The following is a 15,916-nucleotide window of genomic DNA, read 5'->3' on the forward strand; positions in this document are numbered from 1 at the left end:
CTCAGATGCAGCTGCTACAGGAGAATGGGCATACACTCCTAGTTCAGGGGTTATGCCTGACATTGATGACAATGTGGAGGAATTTCATACCCCACATGATGCTGAATATGATGATGATGCTTTGGAGGTGGTTCATCCCTCTAAGTTAAACAAAAAGCATTCATCAAACACACCTGGTTCATCAACCAAGAGCAAGAAGAAGAAATTTACTGGTGCAGCTCTACTTAACATGACACTTGCTCGCATAGTCAATGTGGTTGAGTCATCTTCAGTAACTTCAACACAGACCTCATCAAGATATCCTTCAATTGCAGATTGTTTGGCGATGTTGGAAAACATCCCTGGTGTGTCCCCGGATGATGAAATGTATGTATGGGCCGCTTGATTGTTCTTACGAGACAAACGTCAGAAGTGTTTCATGAGTCTTCCTATGGATGAAGTTCGCCTTAGGTTTCTAAAGTTGGAGATTGAGATGGAGAAGACCAACCACGGGTTATCGCGGCTAATTGTGGACTGGCCGGTTGTTCTTAAGACTTTTATTATTAATTGTGGACTGTTCTGTTGGACTTTTTATTTTAGTAATTGTGGACTGTTGCAATATTTTCCTAATATTTCCTTTTATTAATATTGACTAGATGCTGGACTTTTAATTGTGGACTTATTATTTCGAATTTTATTAAATTATGTTGGACTAAATTGTTGAATGGTTGGTGAATGGTTGACTTGTTGACTTGTTGAATGGTTGGTGAATGGTTGACTTGTTGAATGTTAGTTGAATATGACTGGTAGGTGAATGGTGAAGGTTATATATATGTATACGTAGGTGAATGGTTTACTCAATTCATTTTTGTGCTTTACATTGTTTTTCCTTTACATTTGAATCTCTCTATGTATAATTTTGTTGAAGTTGAAGGGATAATTTTCTTGCTTTACATTTTAATGTTTGACCTATTTCATTTTTGTATGGCCATGATTTCTTTATATGAATTATGGTTTTCTTTAATTGGGATAGCTGGATGACAGGTTGCCTGATATTTAGCTATGGAATTTTTGTGATGGAATACTGGATCTTAGTATGTATTCAACAAGTTTCAAGTTCAAAATTTTTGTGATGGAATACTACTTCTTACGCCATGGAAATGATGTTGCATGTGATGACAACGAAATGGAAGTGAGGAGACATAATATTTGTATGTCAATTTGTAGACGAAATTAGGAGCTCTATAAATATCTATGAAGAGGCCTTTTTCTTGCCTTAATAGTAATTTATTATATTTTTATTGCAATTAAATTTTTTGTTTTCTTGTCAACTCAATATTTATTACAAAAAAAATTAAACACAAAAAAAAAAAAAAATTTTGAGGTAAATGAAATGTACCAAATTAGGTACTAATTAATCAATTTCCATTAATGAAATAACTTTTTCAATATTTAAACAGAAGAAAATTACAAAAATTACAAATTTCCTGTTCATAAGGGCAAAATTGACAATTACACAGCAAAAAAACTATTTTACAGCTTATTTACCAAACACTACTCTGCTGCTTAAATCTATAATCCCACAGCTACACCAAACAAGTTAGTAGCTTATATTCACAGCTATAAGCTATAATCAGTTAAGCTATAATCTATAATCTTTTTCCCACAGCTCTACCAAACAGGGCCAATGTTCTGAACTTATGTCAATCATAGCCTAAGTTGAAATAACCTCACTCTCCAGGAAGAAGTCTTCTCATGGTCTACACTTTTCTCAATGGTGTGACTTTTCGGTATCTAGCGAGCCTTATACCTCAACAATGACTATTCAAATTACGCATAACTTTAGAACAGTTTCGCGTCATAATGGAAAGTCAACCAAATTATAGAAATGGTTAATCCTCAAAGACTTTGTCTTAAACTACGCAACATTAATCCACTTTCTAAAAATAGGGGAGTAGAGCCTTTGGCATTGTCCTAGACTCTTTATCATCTTGCGGAGCAATCATGAATGTTTCCCTCTCAATCACCCAGTGATGACATGGAAAATTTTCACATTCGCTACCACGTAACTAAGAATGTAGAGCATTCTTCTCTAATGGAGTAATCGATTAGTAGGCACATCGCTCCCACTGTCCCTAGGATATTGGAAATTTCTTTCAATTCTCAACTAGGCTACATAGAGTGCTATCCTTAGAATTCTCTATCTTATAGAGTTCCAAAAACTCTATTCACGTCACCTTTACTAAGAAAACTTTATGTGACTTAGTTACACTCCCACAAAGCTGCTTACCTATATTCACATGACCCGAATGGTTTATATGACCGCATACAATAATGCGCCACGCGACCCATTGTGTTTACAAGACAACATACAATAATACGCTATAGAACCCTAGGTTTTAACTTCGCAATCTTATGAGAAGTAAAATAAAGATAAGCTGCTTAACAGTTACAGATTGCCCATAGATGGCTCTCCGCTAACCCATTACTCAAATAGAGTGTAAAAACTGATATAAAGGACATTTAGTTAGGGATATAGGCAACAAACTAAAGTGCAATTTCAAATTGGGAAACATTTTGCGCCATCATCCACCTAACATTAACAATACTTAATTCCTTATCTCTACTACACCATTGTGTTGTTGCGTATTAGGAATAATCAATTTTCCAAGCATCAATTTCTCTTCACAGAGTTTTCTAAAATAACTCAAATAGATACTTGCCACCTTGGTCAAAACTAAAAACACGAAAGCTGTTATCTAATTGATCTAAACCTCACATCTCAAAACTTTTGACTTATGGGAGATCAAATAGTCTTGACTCAGATGCGTATCGTAATCTATAAATGTGTCGAGATTGAGGCTTAGCTATCATACCCCTACACATATCTAGTCACAAAAAAAACATAGTGGACTAAATGCGCCAAAACAAATGACCTTCTATGGCTTTCCTACTTACTTGTGAGCACCCATTGCGAACAAAGTTACACATTCACATGAGAGCAGGATGTCACAGGCGAGTGGGCTCGAGAAGGCCTACTCAAACCATCGTGTCATCATCTCATTAATGTGATTAAGTATAATAAGCCATTGGTTCATGACCAATGTCATAAACTAATTCCAATCATCCTAATGTGTGAGTTCTTGAAGACAAGTTTTAAAGGTTTAAGGCCAACTAGGTAATGACTCACAACTAATTCATATTCACTAGATCATAAAAGGATGTCATGGAGATATCAAGTGCGCCTAAGTCCCAAATTTAACTAGTAAATGCTAATCTCTTGCACCTTCAAGTCAATTTTATTCTCCATACACTTTACTACATCTAGTTGAAAGATGATGATACTCCTCTTGCTATCTCTGTTTCTCACTTCATAGTTACTTGCAATTAATTCTACTATCCACAAGAAGGAGAGAATAAGCTATCAATATATGACAGCTCCTAAAGCAACTTAAGTGCGAATTAGGCTAAAGAGTCTAATTGAACGCAATGCTCTCACAAGCGATGCGTGAAATTCTTAGAGTCATAACAACCTTGTCAGCCTTGACCTTTTCATTATTATGCTGCAACGTTTTCACTTAGTGGTAAACGTTATTAAAAAAACGTTAGCCTAGCTAAGGAATCATACAAAGAAGCCCCTCCTCATGTCTCACACTCAAGTGTGGAAGCAGTAAGTGTCCAGACTTAGACAAGTTGGCAATGCTAATAGATTTTGCAGCCGCTAAGCGCTAATCTTTTCATTTAGTGTTAATAGATTTTGCAGCTTCTAAGCGCTAATCTTTTCACTTAGTGTTAATAGATTTTGCAGCTTCTAAGCGCTAATCTTTTAACTTTCACGTGATATTTCAACGCACATTATTATAGTGCATGAAATTTTGCTCCATCCACTCCCAATAATTGGGTAGAGAGCAAAACACTGCTCATACTATCTACTTATCTTACACTTAATGACTAATTTATTTAAGCTCCCATTTCTTGGATGACGTGACTCTTGAATGCTACTTCATCCAATGATGTAACATTATTTACAAGTCAAATTACAAAGTCAATCCGCCCAGCTCAATAGTCAACATCATATACAGATCTATTGAGGGCTTACTAATTTCATAACTCCAAAACTCGCCAACCAAAACTACGTAGCGTGCCGCTAATCATAGCGCACACATTAGTTTTTATTATGCCAAACAAGGCAACAAAACCACGGCGACTTTGAGTTATGTTTCCTTACTTTGGCTCAAATAAGGCTTGACCTAAAGTCTCCAAGACTTTTGCTCATCTAAAGAATGAGATTACATTGTTCACATTTGAACATCTTTACTAAGTCTAGGTCAACCAATTAACTTCCATAAGCTAAGTCAATTTAGAGAGAGATTCGCATTGGGATTAATTTGATTAGCATAATATAATTTTGCCACAAAAATCTAAATTAAATTGGGACAATATTACACAAGTCGCAAGATCGAAAATCCGCTATGCTCGTAATCATCTCTTGCGCCACAGGTGACAATTATCCAAAATTTAATTTAATTTATGCGCAAAATATTGATTTTCGGGAGTTAATCTACAAAGATTTCTCTCAATCGAATAATCTCCCACTGACTATGGCATGTCTAAAAACATGATAAAAAATTCTAATTCCATATAATAGTACCACAATGTAGATTCCCAACCAACTCATGTTATGACACAATTAATAATGGAATTTAAACAAATAACAATTAATCATGCTATTCTAATTACAACATATTAGAAACTCTAGGCAAAAAATAACAATATATTGTATTTAATATTCAAATTATGCCATAACAGAAACTATATCACTTCTGAAATTTTCTGGTATTTTCTGGAATTTTAAATAACTAATAAACACACATAAAATTAGAAATAAATATTCTAGAATCTGGTAAAATGCTATAACTATACCAGTAAATAGTAAACTACAACAGTAGTCTACAATAAAAAAATCAACCCCAAAAACTTAATCATGCAACACTAGATGCATTTTAAACCAGAAATAATGAATTATTATTTCAGGAAAAATATTTTTTATTTTCATAAAATTTTCTAAATTTTACAAAAGATAAAAAATTTAATTCTGAGCCTAACGGTACCAACCACGCTTAAAACAAAGCTATAACAAATTAATTATGACCATTTAACGCGATTCAGAATTTAAAACAGAACAAACAGAGCCTTATGCATCAGTAGCCAAGCCAACCAAGTCGGCCGAGGAAAAACGGCGCGGCTCAGCCCGCGGCTCGGCGCCTGTGGAAAGCGCCGTTGATGCCCGCGTGACGACACGTAGAAGCGCGTCTGAGTCATGTCTGGCGCATGGATGCGTGTGCAAGGGCGTGGCAGCATATGGAGGCGCGTGAAAGCCTCCCATGACGTCAGGTGGTGCATGAGGCCCACGCTTCGCCTTCCAGGGTGTTTTCTGGTTCGATTTTTGTACTGTCAAACTCAATTTTTCAAAATAAAACCATTTATGGTATCAAAAATCACATTAATGAACATAAAAAAATAGGTATTTATTCTCTTAATCTAATGAGAGTAGATATTTTCCTCATTTATAAACATTCATGTATATAATATGTACATATATATATAAAAATATACACATGATTAAAGAAAACATGAAAATACCCATTCAAGCTCTGATACCAATGTAAATCAAAGGTAAGCGCAGCGGATATAAAAAAAAATATGGTGATACCTTTTTCCGCAGAGTCTGAATTGAAGGATCCCATGGGTAAATCACGTGCTTCTTGAATCTGATCAATCAACCCAGCAATGGAGTGATATTATAAAATGAATATCACCCACACAAATCACAGTGCAAAATGGCTTGATTGTTGTTTAATGAGAGAGAGTCAGAGAAGGAGTCTAGGAAAAAAGGTTATGGGTAAAAATCACATAATGTATCTGTGATATCGATATATTATATCCATCATATCAGATGTATATAACAACCAACATCTATCTATCCATCTATCCATATCAGTTGATATGATAGATATAGATAACCTGAGTGGTTATCCAAATAAGTTTTGAATTCAAAATTCAAGCTTATATGATAAGGTTCAAAAGGTTCAGGTTTCAAAAGGTTCAAAGGGTCATGCCACATGTGCACCCAATGTCTAACAATTAGTGATTGTTTGATTCAAATTCAGTTAAAAGTTGCATTGTTGTGTATATAATTTTTAGGTGTCAGCATTCATGGTAACATGTTAAAACTTCTGGGGATGACTGTTTATAAATTATATCTTTCGTTTTCGGTTGAATGATACATATTAGAATTGTTCAAGTGTTTGACAATCCTATTGTCTTCCTTGCAATAATTTCATGGAGAAAAGAAAGTGGGCTTAGCATATAAATGAATGAAAAATGTGGGCGTTGATTTTTAACCACACAACTTGTTACCCAAAAGACAACATAAGAGGGGGTGAATTAGGTTTTTACAAATAAAAATAATAATACCTTAATAAAAATTATGACTAGCACAATAGATAAATATAGTTAATGAAATAAAAATAATTAAAACAAGTGTTCTAATAACTATGTCAATTAATGATTTTAGCACAATAAAAATATGAAATATAACTATGATAATTTAAATAAAATAAAGAGATAAGGGAGAGAGAGACAAACAAATTTATAGTGGTTCGGCTTTAACTCGGCGTACGTCCACTCCTCAAGTGTCACTTGAGATTTTTCACTATTCTCTAGTTTCACAGGGTGCTAGCACCCTTTTCACAGATGGAGCAATCCTCCACAGATTTTACACAGACTTTCTAAGTCAAGAACACTGAGTATACTACATTCTTATAAGGTTTAAAAAAATGTGTTTTTGCTTTCACAGAAAGTTATAAGAATTATCTCTCAAAGATAGATATAAAAATGAGACTCTGATTTTTTTTGTAACCCTCACACAGGAAAGATGGGCATAAAGCTATATGACTTAATGTATAATTTCTGAGAGAGGATGTAAACATAAATTGAAGAACATTTCTCAGAAAATTTTTCAGAGAATAAATGTGAGTGATTATAGATCAAATAATATTTTCTGATTTTTTTTGTAACTTGTTTACATTAGAGTCTTTGGTATATATAATGAAACTTATACCCGTTTATAGTCGTTGTACTCCATCATTACTAATTTGAATATCTTCCACTCCATCATTACTAATTTGAATATCTTCACTTGAACCTTTTGAACTGCTGCCGTGCTAGGCTGTTTGAACCTCAGTTTTTGGGCTGTTTGAATCTCTGTTTTGGGCTGTTTGAACTCCTGATTTAATCAAATATTAAATACATTCTAACAATATTTGGGATAAAAGTTTAGGTGAGAAATAATAGAACAAAATAAATTTTGAATCTATTTTTCTCTTTCAAATAAATTAAAACATAATTAAATAAATCATCAAAATAAATGTTGATTCTATTTTTCTCTTTCAAATAAATCATCAAAATAAATTTTAATTCTATTTTTCTCTTCCAAATAAATTAAAACATAATTAAATAAATCATCAAAATAAATAAGTCTAACACAACTAAATAGGAGCTGGAGAACACGCGGCAGAATAGATTAAGCCAACCACCTGCCAACAAGAAAATGAGAATACTGTGGTGGTTCGTCTATCCAGGGGCACTCCGACAATCAAGTTAGTCAAACAATCTCTTAAAGATATCACATAAGTACTAAATTCACCAAATAAAGCGTCTCAAAATAAAGGATACCTTAGACCCATGGGGTGTCTCACTTTTATATTGATTTTATATTGATTAGTATCCAACTTCCCTTAGAAGTCTTACTTCATGAGACTCTATCCTTTACAAGGATAACATCTATCACAGCTCACACTATTCAGATTAAGATAAGCTTTCTTAGAGTCCCACGTCTATCCAAATAGGTAGTTTGATGTCATCTAGGACTCTTGCCCTTTATCTGAATATCTAGGATTTCGGCATTACCGCACTAAACCTTGGCAATGCTGCAATCACCTCGGCAAACATGACTCACCCACGTGGCACCTCGGCTGACATCTTGAAGGCACCTTGGCCACTTGATGTCATTCTCAAAATACATCCCTGATGTTATAACTGTGCAATCCATTATATCTCCTTATAGTCAATCCAATATGCTCATGTTTCTAGCAACTCAATATCTCAGAAGATAAGCACATGAAGCAAAATGACCAAGTTACTGCTGCCAAAGCCGAGGTATGGAAAGCCAAGGCCATTGCTAAGGCCGTCGAAAAGAAAGTTGTTGAAGTTTGAGAAGAAACTAGCAGAGGCACTAACCAGCAAGGAGTAGACGCCAAGGTCTATCAAGAAAGCCAAGACTTTGTCTGAGATCAATATAATGAATAGGTCAACATCTCGGATAAAACCATCATCTTGAATCATGTCATCTCAGGTATAAGTGTTATCTCGGATACCTTCAACTCATCAATGTTTTTGAAAATGTCACCAAGTATCACTTTCAAATCACTGACCCAATCTTTACTAACTCATCTCTGCTCTCTACCCCCTAATGTGAATGTAAATATAAATTAGGTTCACATTAGAAATACATCATCTAAATTTTGTCTAAGTTTGACTTAGACATCCATGACCAGAGTCATCATGTTTAGCTCGTCTAAATAGAATGTTGAAGGCTTAATCTTAGTGCACCGAGACTACGACATACCTCGGCTTTTTGTACAAACTAGCTAGATTATGGTCGGTTTTGTCTTGTTTCTCATTGAAACATCACTTTAACTTGGTTCAGCTCTGCCTTCCCGACAAGCCTAAGTTAAACACACAGTTTCTCGTTAGAACATCCCTTAGTTTCAGCTCTACCTACTTGGTAAGCCTAAGATAACTCGCTCAGGGGTCGTTTCCCACTTAATGGTCATTCTTTCGGTTTCATTTCAATGGTCATTCCCTTCGATTTATTTTTAACTTCGGTTGAGGTTATTGGCATCATTAGAGTCGAGCTCCAAATTTCATCAAGCCACATTCCAAGGCCTCGATAATCTCTTACCGTCAAGATCTTCTAATCTTGGGTAAGCTTTGTTTTATCTCAACTCTGTTCCCCTTTGGTAAGTTATGATCTTTTCAAAATTGTTCACCTAGATTGAACTCATTTCATATTGGATCTGCCAACCTAGGCTGAGGCCTTCTCATCTTGAATCTGTACGCTTAAGTTGAGCTCCTGTCTTCTCGGACCTACTTATGTAGGCCAAGATCTTGTCTTCTGGGATTTGAGATCTGCTCACTTAGGCTGAGCTCTTGTTTTCTCAAACCTACTCATCTAGGCTGAGATCTTGTCTTCTCGGATCTGGGATCTGCTCAAATAGGTTGAGCTCTTGTTTTTTTAGGCCTACTTATCTTGGCCGAGATCTTGTCTTATTGGATTTGGGATCTACTCACTTAGGTTGAGCTCTTGTCTTCTCGAACCTACTCATCGAGGATGAGATCTTGTCTTCTCAGATTAGAGATCTACTCATATAGGTTGAGCTCTTGTTTTCTCAGACCTACTCATCTAGGCCAAGATCTTGTCTTCTAAGATCTAGGATCTGCTCACTTAGGTTGAGCTCTTGTCTTTTTGGACCTACTTATCTAGGCCGAGATCTTGTCTTCTGAGATCTGAGATCTGAGATCTGCTCACTTAGGCTGAACTCTTCCATCTGGGATCTGCTTTACCTAGGCCATGTTCTTCCATCTTGGATCTGCTTCACCTAGGCCATGTTCTTCCATTTGGGATCTGCTCCATCTAGGTCGATGTCTTTTCTACTTAGAGGTCATCTTCATCTCCTCGGGAGCACTCATGCCCCCATTATCTTTGCATTCATCCCTTCTGGAAGGGTTATCATTTCGTCAATGTTGATGCATTCTCCATCTTCCCTGAACTCGTCGTCGCCGACATGTTGATCTTGCACGATGATGGCCATCTATTCTAACTAAGTTCCCATAGATGGCGCCAATTGGGGGTGTTGATTTTTGACCACACAACCAAACAGGGAACTTAGTTGGAGAGCACGCGACAGAATAAATTAAGCCAACCACCTGCTAACAAGAAGACAAGAATATTGCAGTGATTCGCCCATCTAGGGACACTTTGACAATCAAGTCAGTCAAACAATCTCTTAAAGATATCACACAACTACTAAATTCACCAAATAAAGTGTCTCAAAATAAAAACATACATTAGACTCATGGAAGTGCCTCACTTTTATATTGATCAATGTCCAACTTCTTCTAGAAGTCTTACTTCATGAGACTTTATCCGTTATAAGGATAACATCTATCACAACTCACACTATTTAGATTAAGATGAACTTTCTCAAGAGTCCCACCTCTATCCAAATAAGTAGCTTGATGTCATCTAGGACTCTTGCCCTCTATCCGAATATCTAGGATTCTGGCATTACGGCACCGAACCTCGGCAACGCTGTAATCACTTTGGCAAACATGACTCAGCCACGTGGCACCTTGGCCGACGGGATTGGGGATGCTGCTACGCAGGGTGCGCAGCAGCAACTGCTGTGCGGCAAAATGGGCCCATTTTGGGGCCCATTTTGATAATCCGAACCGTTCACATTTTAGAATACATCAAGTAGAACATGTCTGTAAAAAATCAAGTTAATTGGATATTGTTTACCCATTCATCCACTCACATTTCTATCTACAAAAATAAATAATAATTGAGATTTAAAGTATTAAAATAAATACAAATATGAGTGGATGAATAGGTAAACGATATTTGATTAACTTGATTTTTTACAGGCATGTTTTACTTGATGTATTCTAAAATGTGAACGGTTTGGATTATCAAAATGAGTCCCGAAATAGGCCCATTTTGCTGCACAGCAGATGCTGTTGCGCATCCCGTACAACAGCATCCCCAAATTGTTGGCCGACATCTTGAAGGCACCTTGACCACGTCATGTCATTCTCAAAAACACAAGGAAAGCAAGAATAATATAGGAAGGAAAAATCTTTCTCTGAATTTTATTACTTAAACAATAACTGAATAGACTCAAAGGCTTACAACTCATTTTATAGCAAACATTGGTTTGTGAACAAGCCACACAATCTACGCCCCAAATCAAGCCAATATTACACGAAGTAAAAAATTGTTAAAAAAATAGCAGACTTACTGAAAGAATATAAAAGAAACCTCCAAAAAAACAAAAAACATGGGTGAAAATGGATTTATTTAGACCCTGAAATCAAGCATTCAAAATTTTTCAAAATATAAATTTCCTAAACGATCGGGTTGAATATTGTAAAATCTTTATCTGTTTTTTTTTTTTTTTTTTTTTTTTTTGACTTGACCTGACCTGACAGCTCGGTAAAATCAGCAAAATTTCTGTTTTGCCATGATACTGTCAAACTGCTCCATAAACTTGCTGCCAATCACCATTGCATCACAAGCTAGTGTTGAGATACATCTTTTGCTCTGGTTGAAATCTTTGATTGGCATTACTGTCATCATTAAAGCAGCCTACTATTCAATCCTTTCTTTCCTCTTGGTCTCTTCCATAAGCAACCAGTCTTCAATCTTCATACAGACCTTCCACAATTCTTCAAGGTGAAGTGCATTTTCTTAACTCCAAAAGTCCCACCAGTTTGAACTGCCACATGACCTATCAAAAAGACCACTCGACTCAAAATTGCTCCATTTTTCGGGCAATGCCAGAGAACCATCTACTTGGCCACCCATGTTGTGGAGTTCTGGTTCACGGCGTGTATCTTTACTATCAGAGCCACCAGATGTGATATTTTCCTTCGAATCCTTGCTTTTAATACCTTGATTATGAGGTTTTCCTAGCAGATCAGTCAAATTCTGCAGCTGTATAACACAAAAATGAGACATTTAAGACATCTTTGTAGTAAGAAGAGGAAGAAGAATTAGATGGGTACACCTACCTGTATGAGCAAGGACTGTTTCTCTATCTTCAAGGACTCGAACTTAGAATGTAGATTGTCATAATTGGCTTTAAGTACTTTGTATTCTTGCTCCATTTGCTTTGACTTCCATCTAGCTCTTCTGTTCTGAAACCATATAGCTATCTGCCGAGGTTGCAGTCCAAGCTCTCTAGCCAGTTGCACCTTCTTCCTTGGTTCAAGCTTCGTCTCTGATTCAAACATGGACTCTAATGACCTTATTTGTTCATCACTAAACCTCCTCTTGTTCTTGTTTTTCTTTTTCCTTAAATTTTGGAGCGGCTTTGGGAATGGTAAAGATTCGATTTTGGTGGCTTCTAGTGGTTGTGGCGCACAATAATACTCTTCTCCTTCCATAATTCTGTTGTGTTCAATATTTTATGTTCTAGATGAAGAGTTTGGCTTTAAGATATATAGTTAGCCATTTTGAAGCTATTTAGCATAGCTGCTTACAAGTCATTGGGGCTTTTGTTTGATGGGTTAATTCTAGCCAATCGGATTGGATTTCGTGTGGCATTTGCTCTCCTATCCCTTGTGCATATCTCTATTATTTTATTTATTTATTTATTTATTTATTTCTAATTGTGAACTAAATGTGCATCTATCTGTTGCTTTTTCCCAACGGCTATGTAGCCGAACCGAGTAATTTGGATTAAGACTTGTTGAGTTGAATTGTGTTGAGTTGAAAAGAGAAGAAGACAATAATTTAAAAGAGAATTTTATGTAACATATTTTCATTTATTTATTTAATTCGATGATCCTTTAGATAGAAAAGTTAAAAATTAAATTCCTTCAAAGTTGTCACTCTGTTTAGTTGTTTGGACTCATGTGACATGAATAGTTTACAAGTCCGATGATGTGCTGTCACATACGTCTTTTTTGACAGCAAATGAACAGTTCTATCTATGAACTTCCACCAGAAGTAATTTCTTTAGAATTAAATGATTCATTTGCTGTCACATAGGTATTTTTGACATGGATATTTCTGTCTATGAACTTCTACAACTAGTAATTTATTTTTATCTTTATTAAGTATGAAACTTTCCTTCAAATTTTTTTCAGTGTTTGGCGTCACCCATGAAGCACGGGTACGGTTTTGAATATTAGAATAGGTGTGATACGGGTATCTCGATACGGAAAGACCTAAAAAATAAGATACGGATATGATTGGGATACGTTAATAATTTTTTTTTTATTTTTTTATAATTCATAGTTTGAGATTCAATCTACAAATTAAAGTTCAGTACCAAAATTAAAAGGAGAAGTCACAAAATCAAAAGAGAAATTATAGTTCAACAATATCAATACCAATACCAAAGCAAAGTCTATAACTTATTTTAATGCCATTAAATATGAAAAATTACAAAACAAAATTTCATTCCAAAACCAAGTTAAGCGAAATTTGAAAACATAAAACTTTAGTTTTCACTTCTATTAACTTCATCATTGAATAATACATCTTTCATCTCTGGTACATCAAGTAAAGGATTTACAATTTCAAGTAAATCAGAACTCTTTAATAAATTAAATGTATGTCTACCAGTGTCTAATAGTTTGGTGCACTTCAGATATACCCATCTTATACTCATGAAGTACCCATGAAGTATTCAACTGTCAAAGAATGTATAAAAAGTACTTGATACATATATTTCAAGTACACGGTACACATACAGTTCTATTACCAGTACTCGATAAATATCCGGTACGAATATGGCAACATTTTCGGATTATCCGTACTTAATAAGGCGTCATCATGTTGAATGTATTAAAGGTGAATGACAATCTTGCATTTGTGACGATTATACGAAAGTGACAAGACTAGTTGGAAAGGAAACTAATCGAGAAACACCCCTTTTATCACCATCTTCATCCTCAGTATCTTTTATTCATCCTGTTTTTATTTGGGGAAATATTATGTTTTTAATTTTTTTGATGATGAGGAACCTCCCCAAGCTAAGTCGACATTCGACTCACCCTGCAGAGTAAATCCCGAATACTTGCAGTCACCAGTGGAGAAATATTGCTTATGTGTTCACTGTTCAAACTACACAGAAATCTTTTGTGAGGCAAAAAGTAATAGCAAAGGAAAGGTACATAATCTTCAAAATTTCATTGTAAAGTGAAGATAGTGGCATGATTTTATGAAGAGTTTTGAGAAAGAATCTTGACTGTCGAACATTGTGCTCATCATGTAAAATGTTTGAAAAAAAAAGGAGAGCTTGGCCCAACAGTGAGACCCGCCTTTGATGGTGTATGTATGTTCAAGTCACAATAATATTAAGGATCATGAAAAAAATATCATGAAATGTATCATGAAAATTTTCCATCATTTGATTAGTGTGTAGTGTTTTGTTGTATGTGTAATCTAAAGGTGGAGAATTTTTCATGATTATCTGCATGACATTTTTTTCATGATCTCTAACATTACTATTAGGGTAAGCTCTCCTTTATATACAATTTTACATTTACTTTTGGATTCTCATCAAATTCTGCTTTTAATAGAAGTTTTGTACACAGAACCAACTAGGCCTAGCCTAGTTGACTAACATGCCTCTCTTAGGGCTTAATTCCAAGAAGGTTATGGGTTCAATTCCCTTTAGGGGTTGAATTAAGAGAGTGTAAGCACTTAGATGTTTTGCCAAGGATGAGAAGATTTTCGCCCATAAGTACTAATCTAACAACTAACAACTAAAATTTGCCAAGGATGAGAAGATTTTCGCCCATAAGTACTAATCTAACAACTAACAACTAAAATTTGCCGATCAAATAAAAAAAAAATAGAAGTTTTGTACAATGAGTTTTTTTATTTTTTTTACTTTCTAGGACAGTTGGCTATATGGGCCTGTCTTTGTGTAAGGATAAGATGGTGTGTGGTGGCCATGGCTCAATCGAAAAGGGACAGGACGATGTGAGGGGACTCTTTGTTGCCTAATAACAACAAAAGAAAGGAAATTTTGGATTCTTAAATTAATCATGAGAGAGAGATGGTCAAAAACGTTTTCACATTTTACTTACATAAGATAATAATCATCAAACTTTGGCTAAAGTAAGGTACAAGAATCTCTTTGTTTTGTGGCTTCATTCATTCTTGCAGACCCTACTTTCTTTCTTTATAATAACTTGAACCTCACAAACAAGAAGGGGAGAGTTTCATTTGTCTGGTCTTCTTCATTGTTGCCTGTGACGTGTCATCATCTTATTATCCGACATGGCACCCCTCACACACTCTGCCATGTCCATGTCAGGGTGGGTGGGTGGGTGGGTGGGTGTGGATGAAGATTGAAGAGTCTTTTTGGATGTGTACACAAATGCAGGTGTTGGCATTAAAGCTTAATCCTACACGCCTCAATGTCATGGAGGGTCCATTGCACTATTGGCATTCTTGTGGGAAAGGTCATATTCTACTACTATGATGTGAGAGAAGTGTCCATAGGCAATGTATGGCAGCTCCAAATATATGCTATGTAACCCAAAATTAAGGTATACGCTGTAGATTTAAAATTAGTATGATATGAAGGTTCATTTATAAATTTTATAATCCATATATATATATATATATATTTTGTTATTATTCCCTTGGATTTTTTTGGGTAATTCACTCACTGTGCAAAAATTTTATTCAAAAAATTATTTAGAAATATCAATGCGTGGTTCAGATTTATGACACAAATCTCCACCACACACTTCAATTCATGACATAAATCTAGATTTAAATTTTAAAGTGTTACCATATGCACCTTGTTACGTGTTTTTGTAGTATGTTACGTATTTTTACGATAAATGTTATGCATTTTTTTATAAGAGTCGCACCAATTTATGGTTGAGAAATGAAATTATACATATATATATATATATATTTGTTGTATTATTATGTATTTTGTGGTATTATTATACATTTTTTGTTTTAAAAAAGTTAGAATAAAAAAATATATAATATTATCACAAAATGCATAATTTAATTTCTTAACCACAAATTATTGTAATACCTATAAAAAAGTACATA

At 35.0% G+C, this 15,916-nt stretch overlaps 1 protein-coding gene across 1 annotated transcript; it reads right to left on the minus strand.

The window, feature by feature from the left end:
* Positions 1–10,947: 10,947 nt before the first annotated feature.
* On the minus strand, positions 10,948–12,453 carry LOC114317616 (uncharacterized). The gene is made up of 2 exons (XM_028264367.2): positions 11,896–12,453; positions 10,948–11,818 (listed from the first exon to the last, which is right to left on the minus strand). The coding sequence occupies exons 1-2, from the start codon at positions 12,268–12,270 to the stop codon at positions 11,573–11,575; spliced, it is 621 nt and encodes a 206-aa protein (XP_028120168.1). The 5' UTR covers positions 12,271–12,453; the 3' UTR covers positions 10,948–11,572.
* Positions 12,454–15,916: the final 3,463 nt, after the last annotated feature.

Source organism: Camellia sinensis, chromosome 1 (genome assembly GCF_055761805.1).
Source record: "Camellia sinensis isolate YWXY chromosome 1, ASM5576180v1, whole genome shotgun sequence".
NCBI classification, from domain to species: Eukaryota; Viridiplantae; Streptophyta; class Magnoliopsida; order Ericales; family Theaceae; genus Camellia; species Camellia sinensis.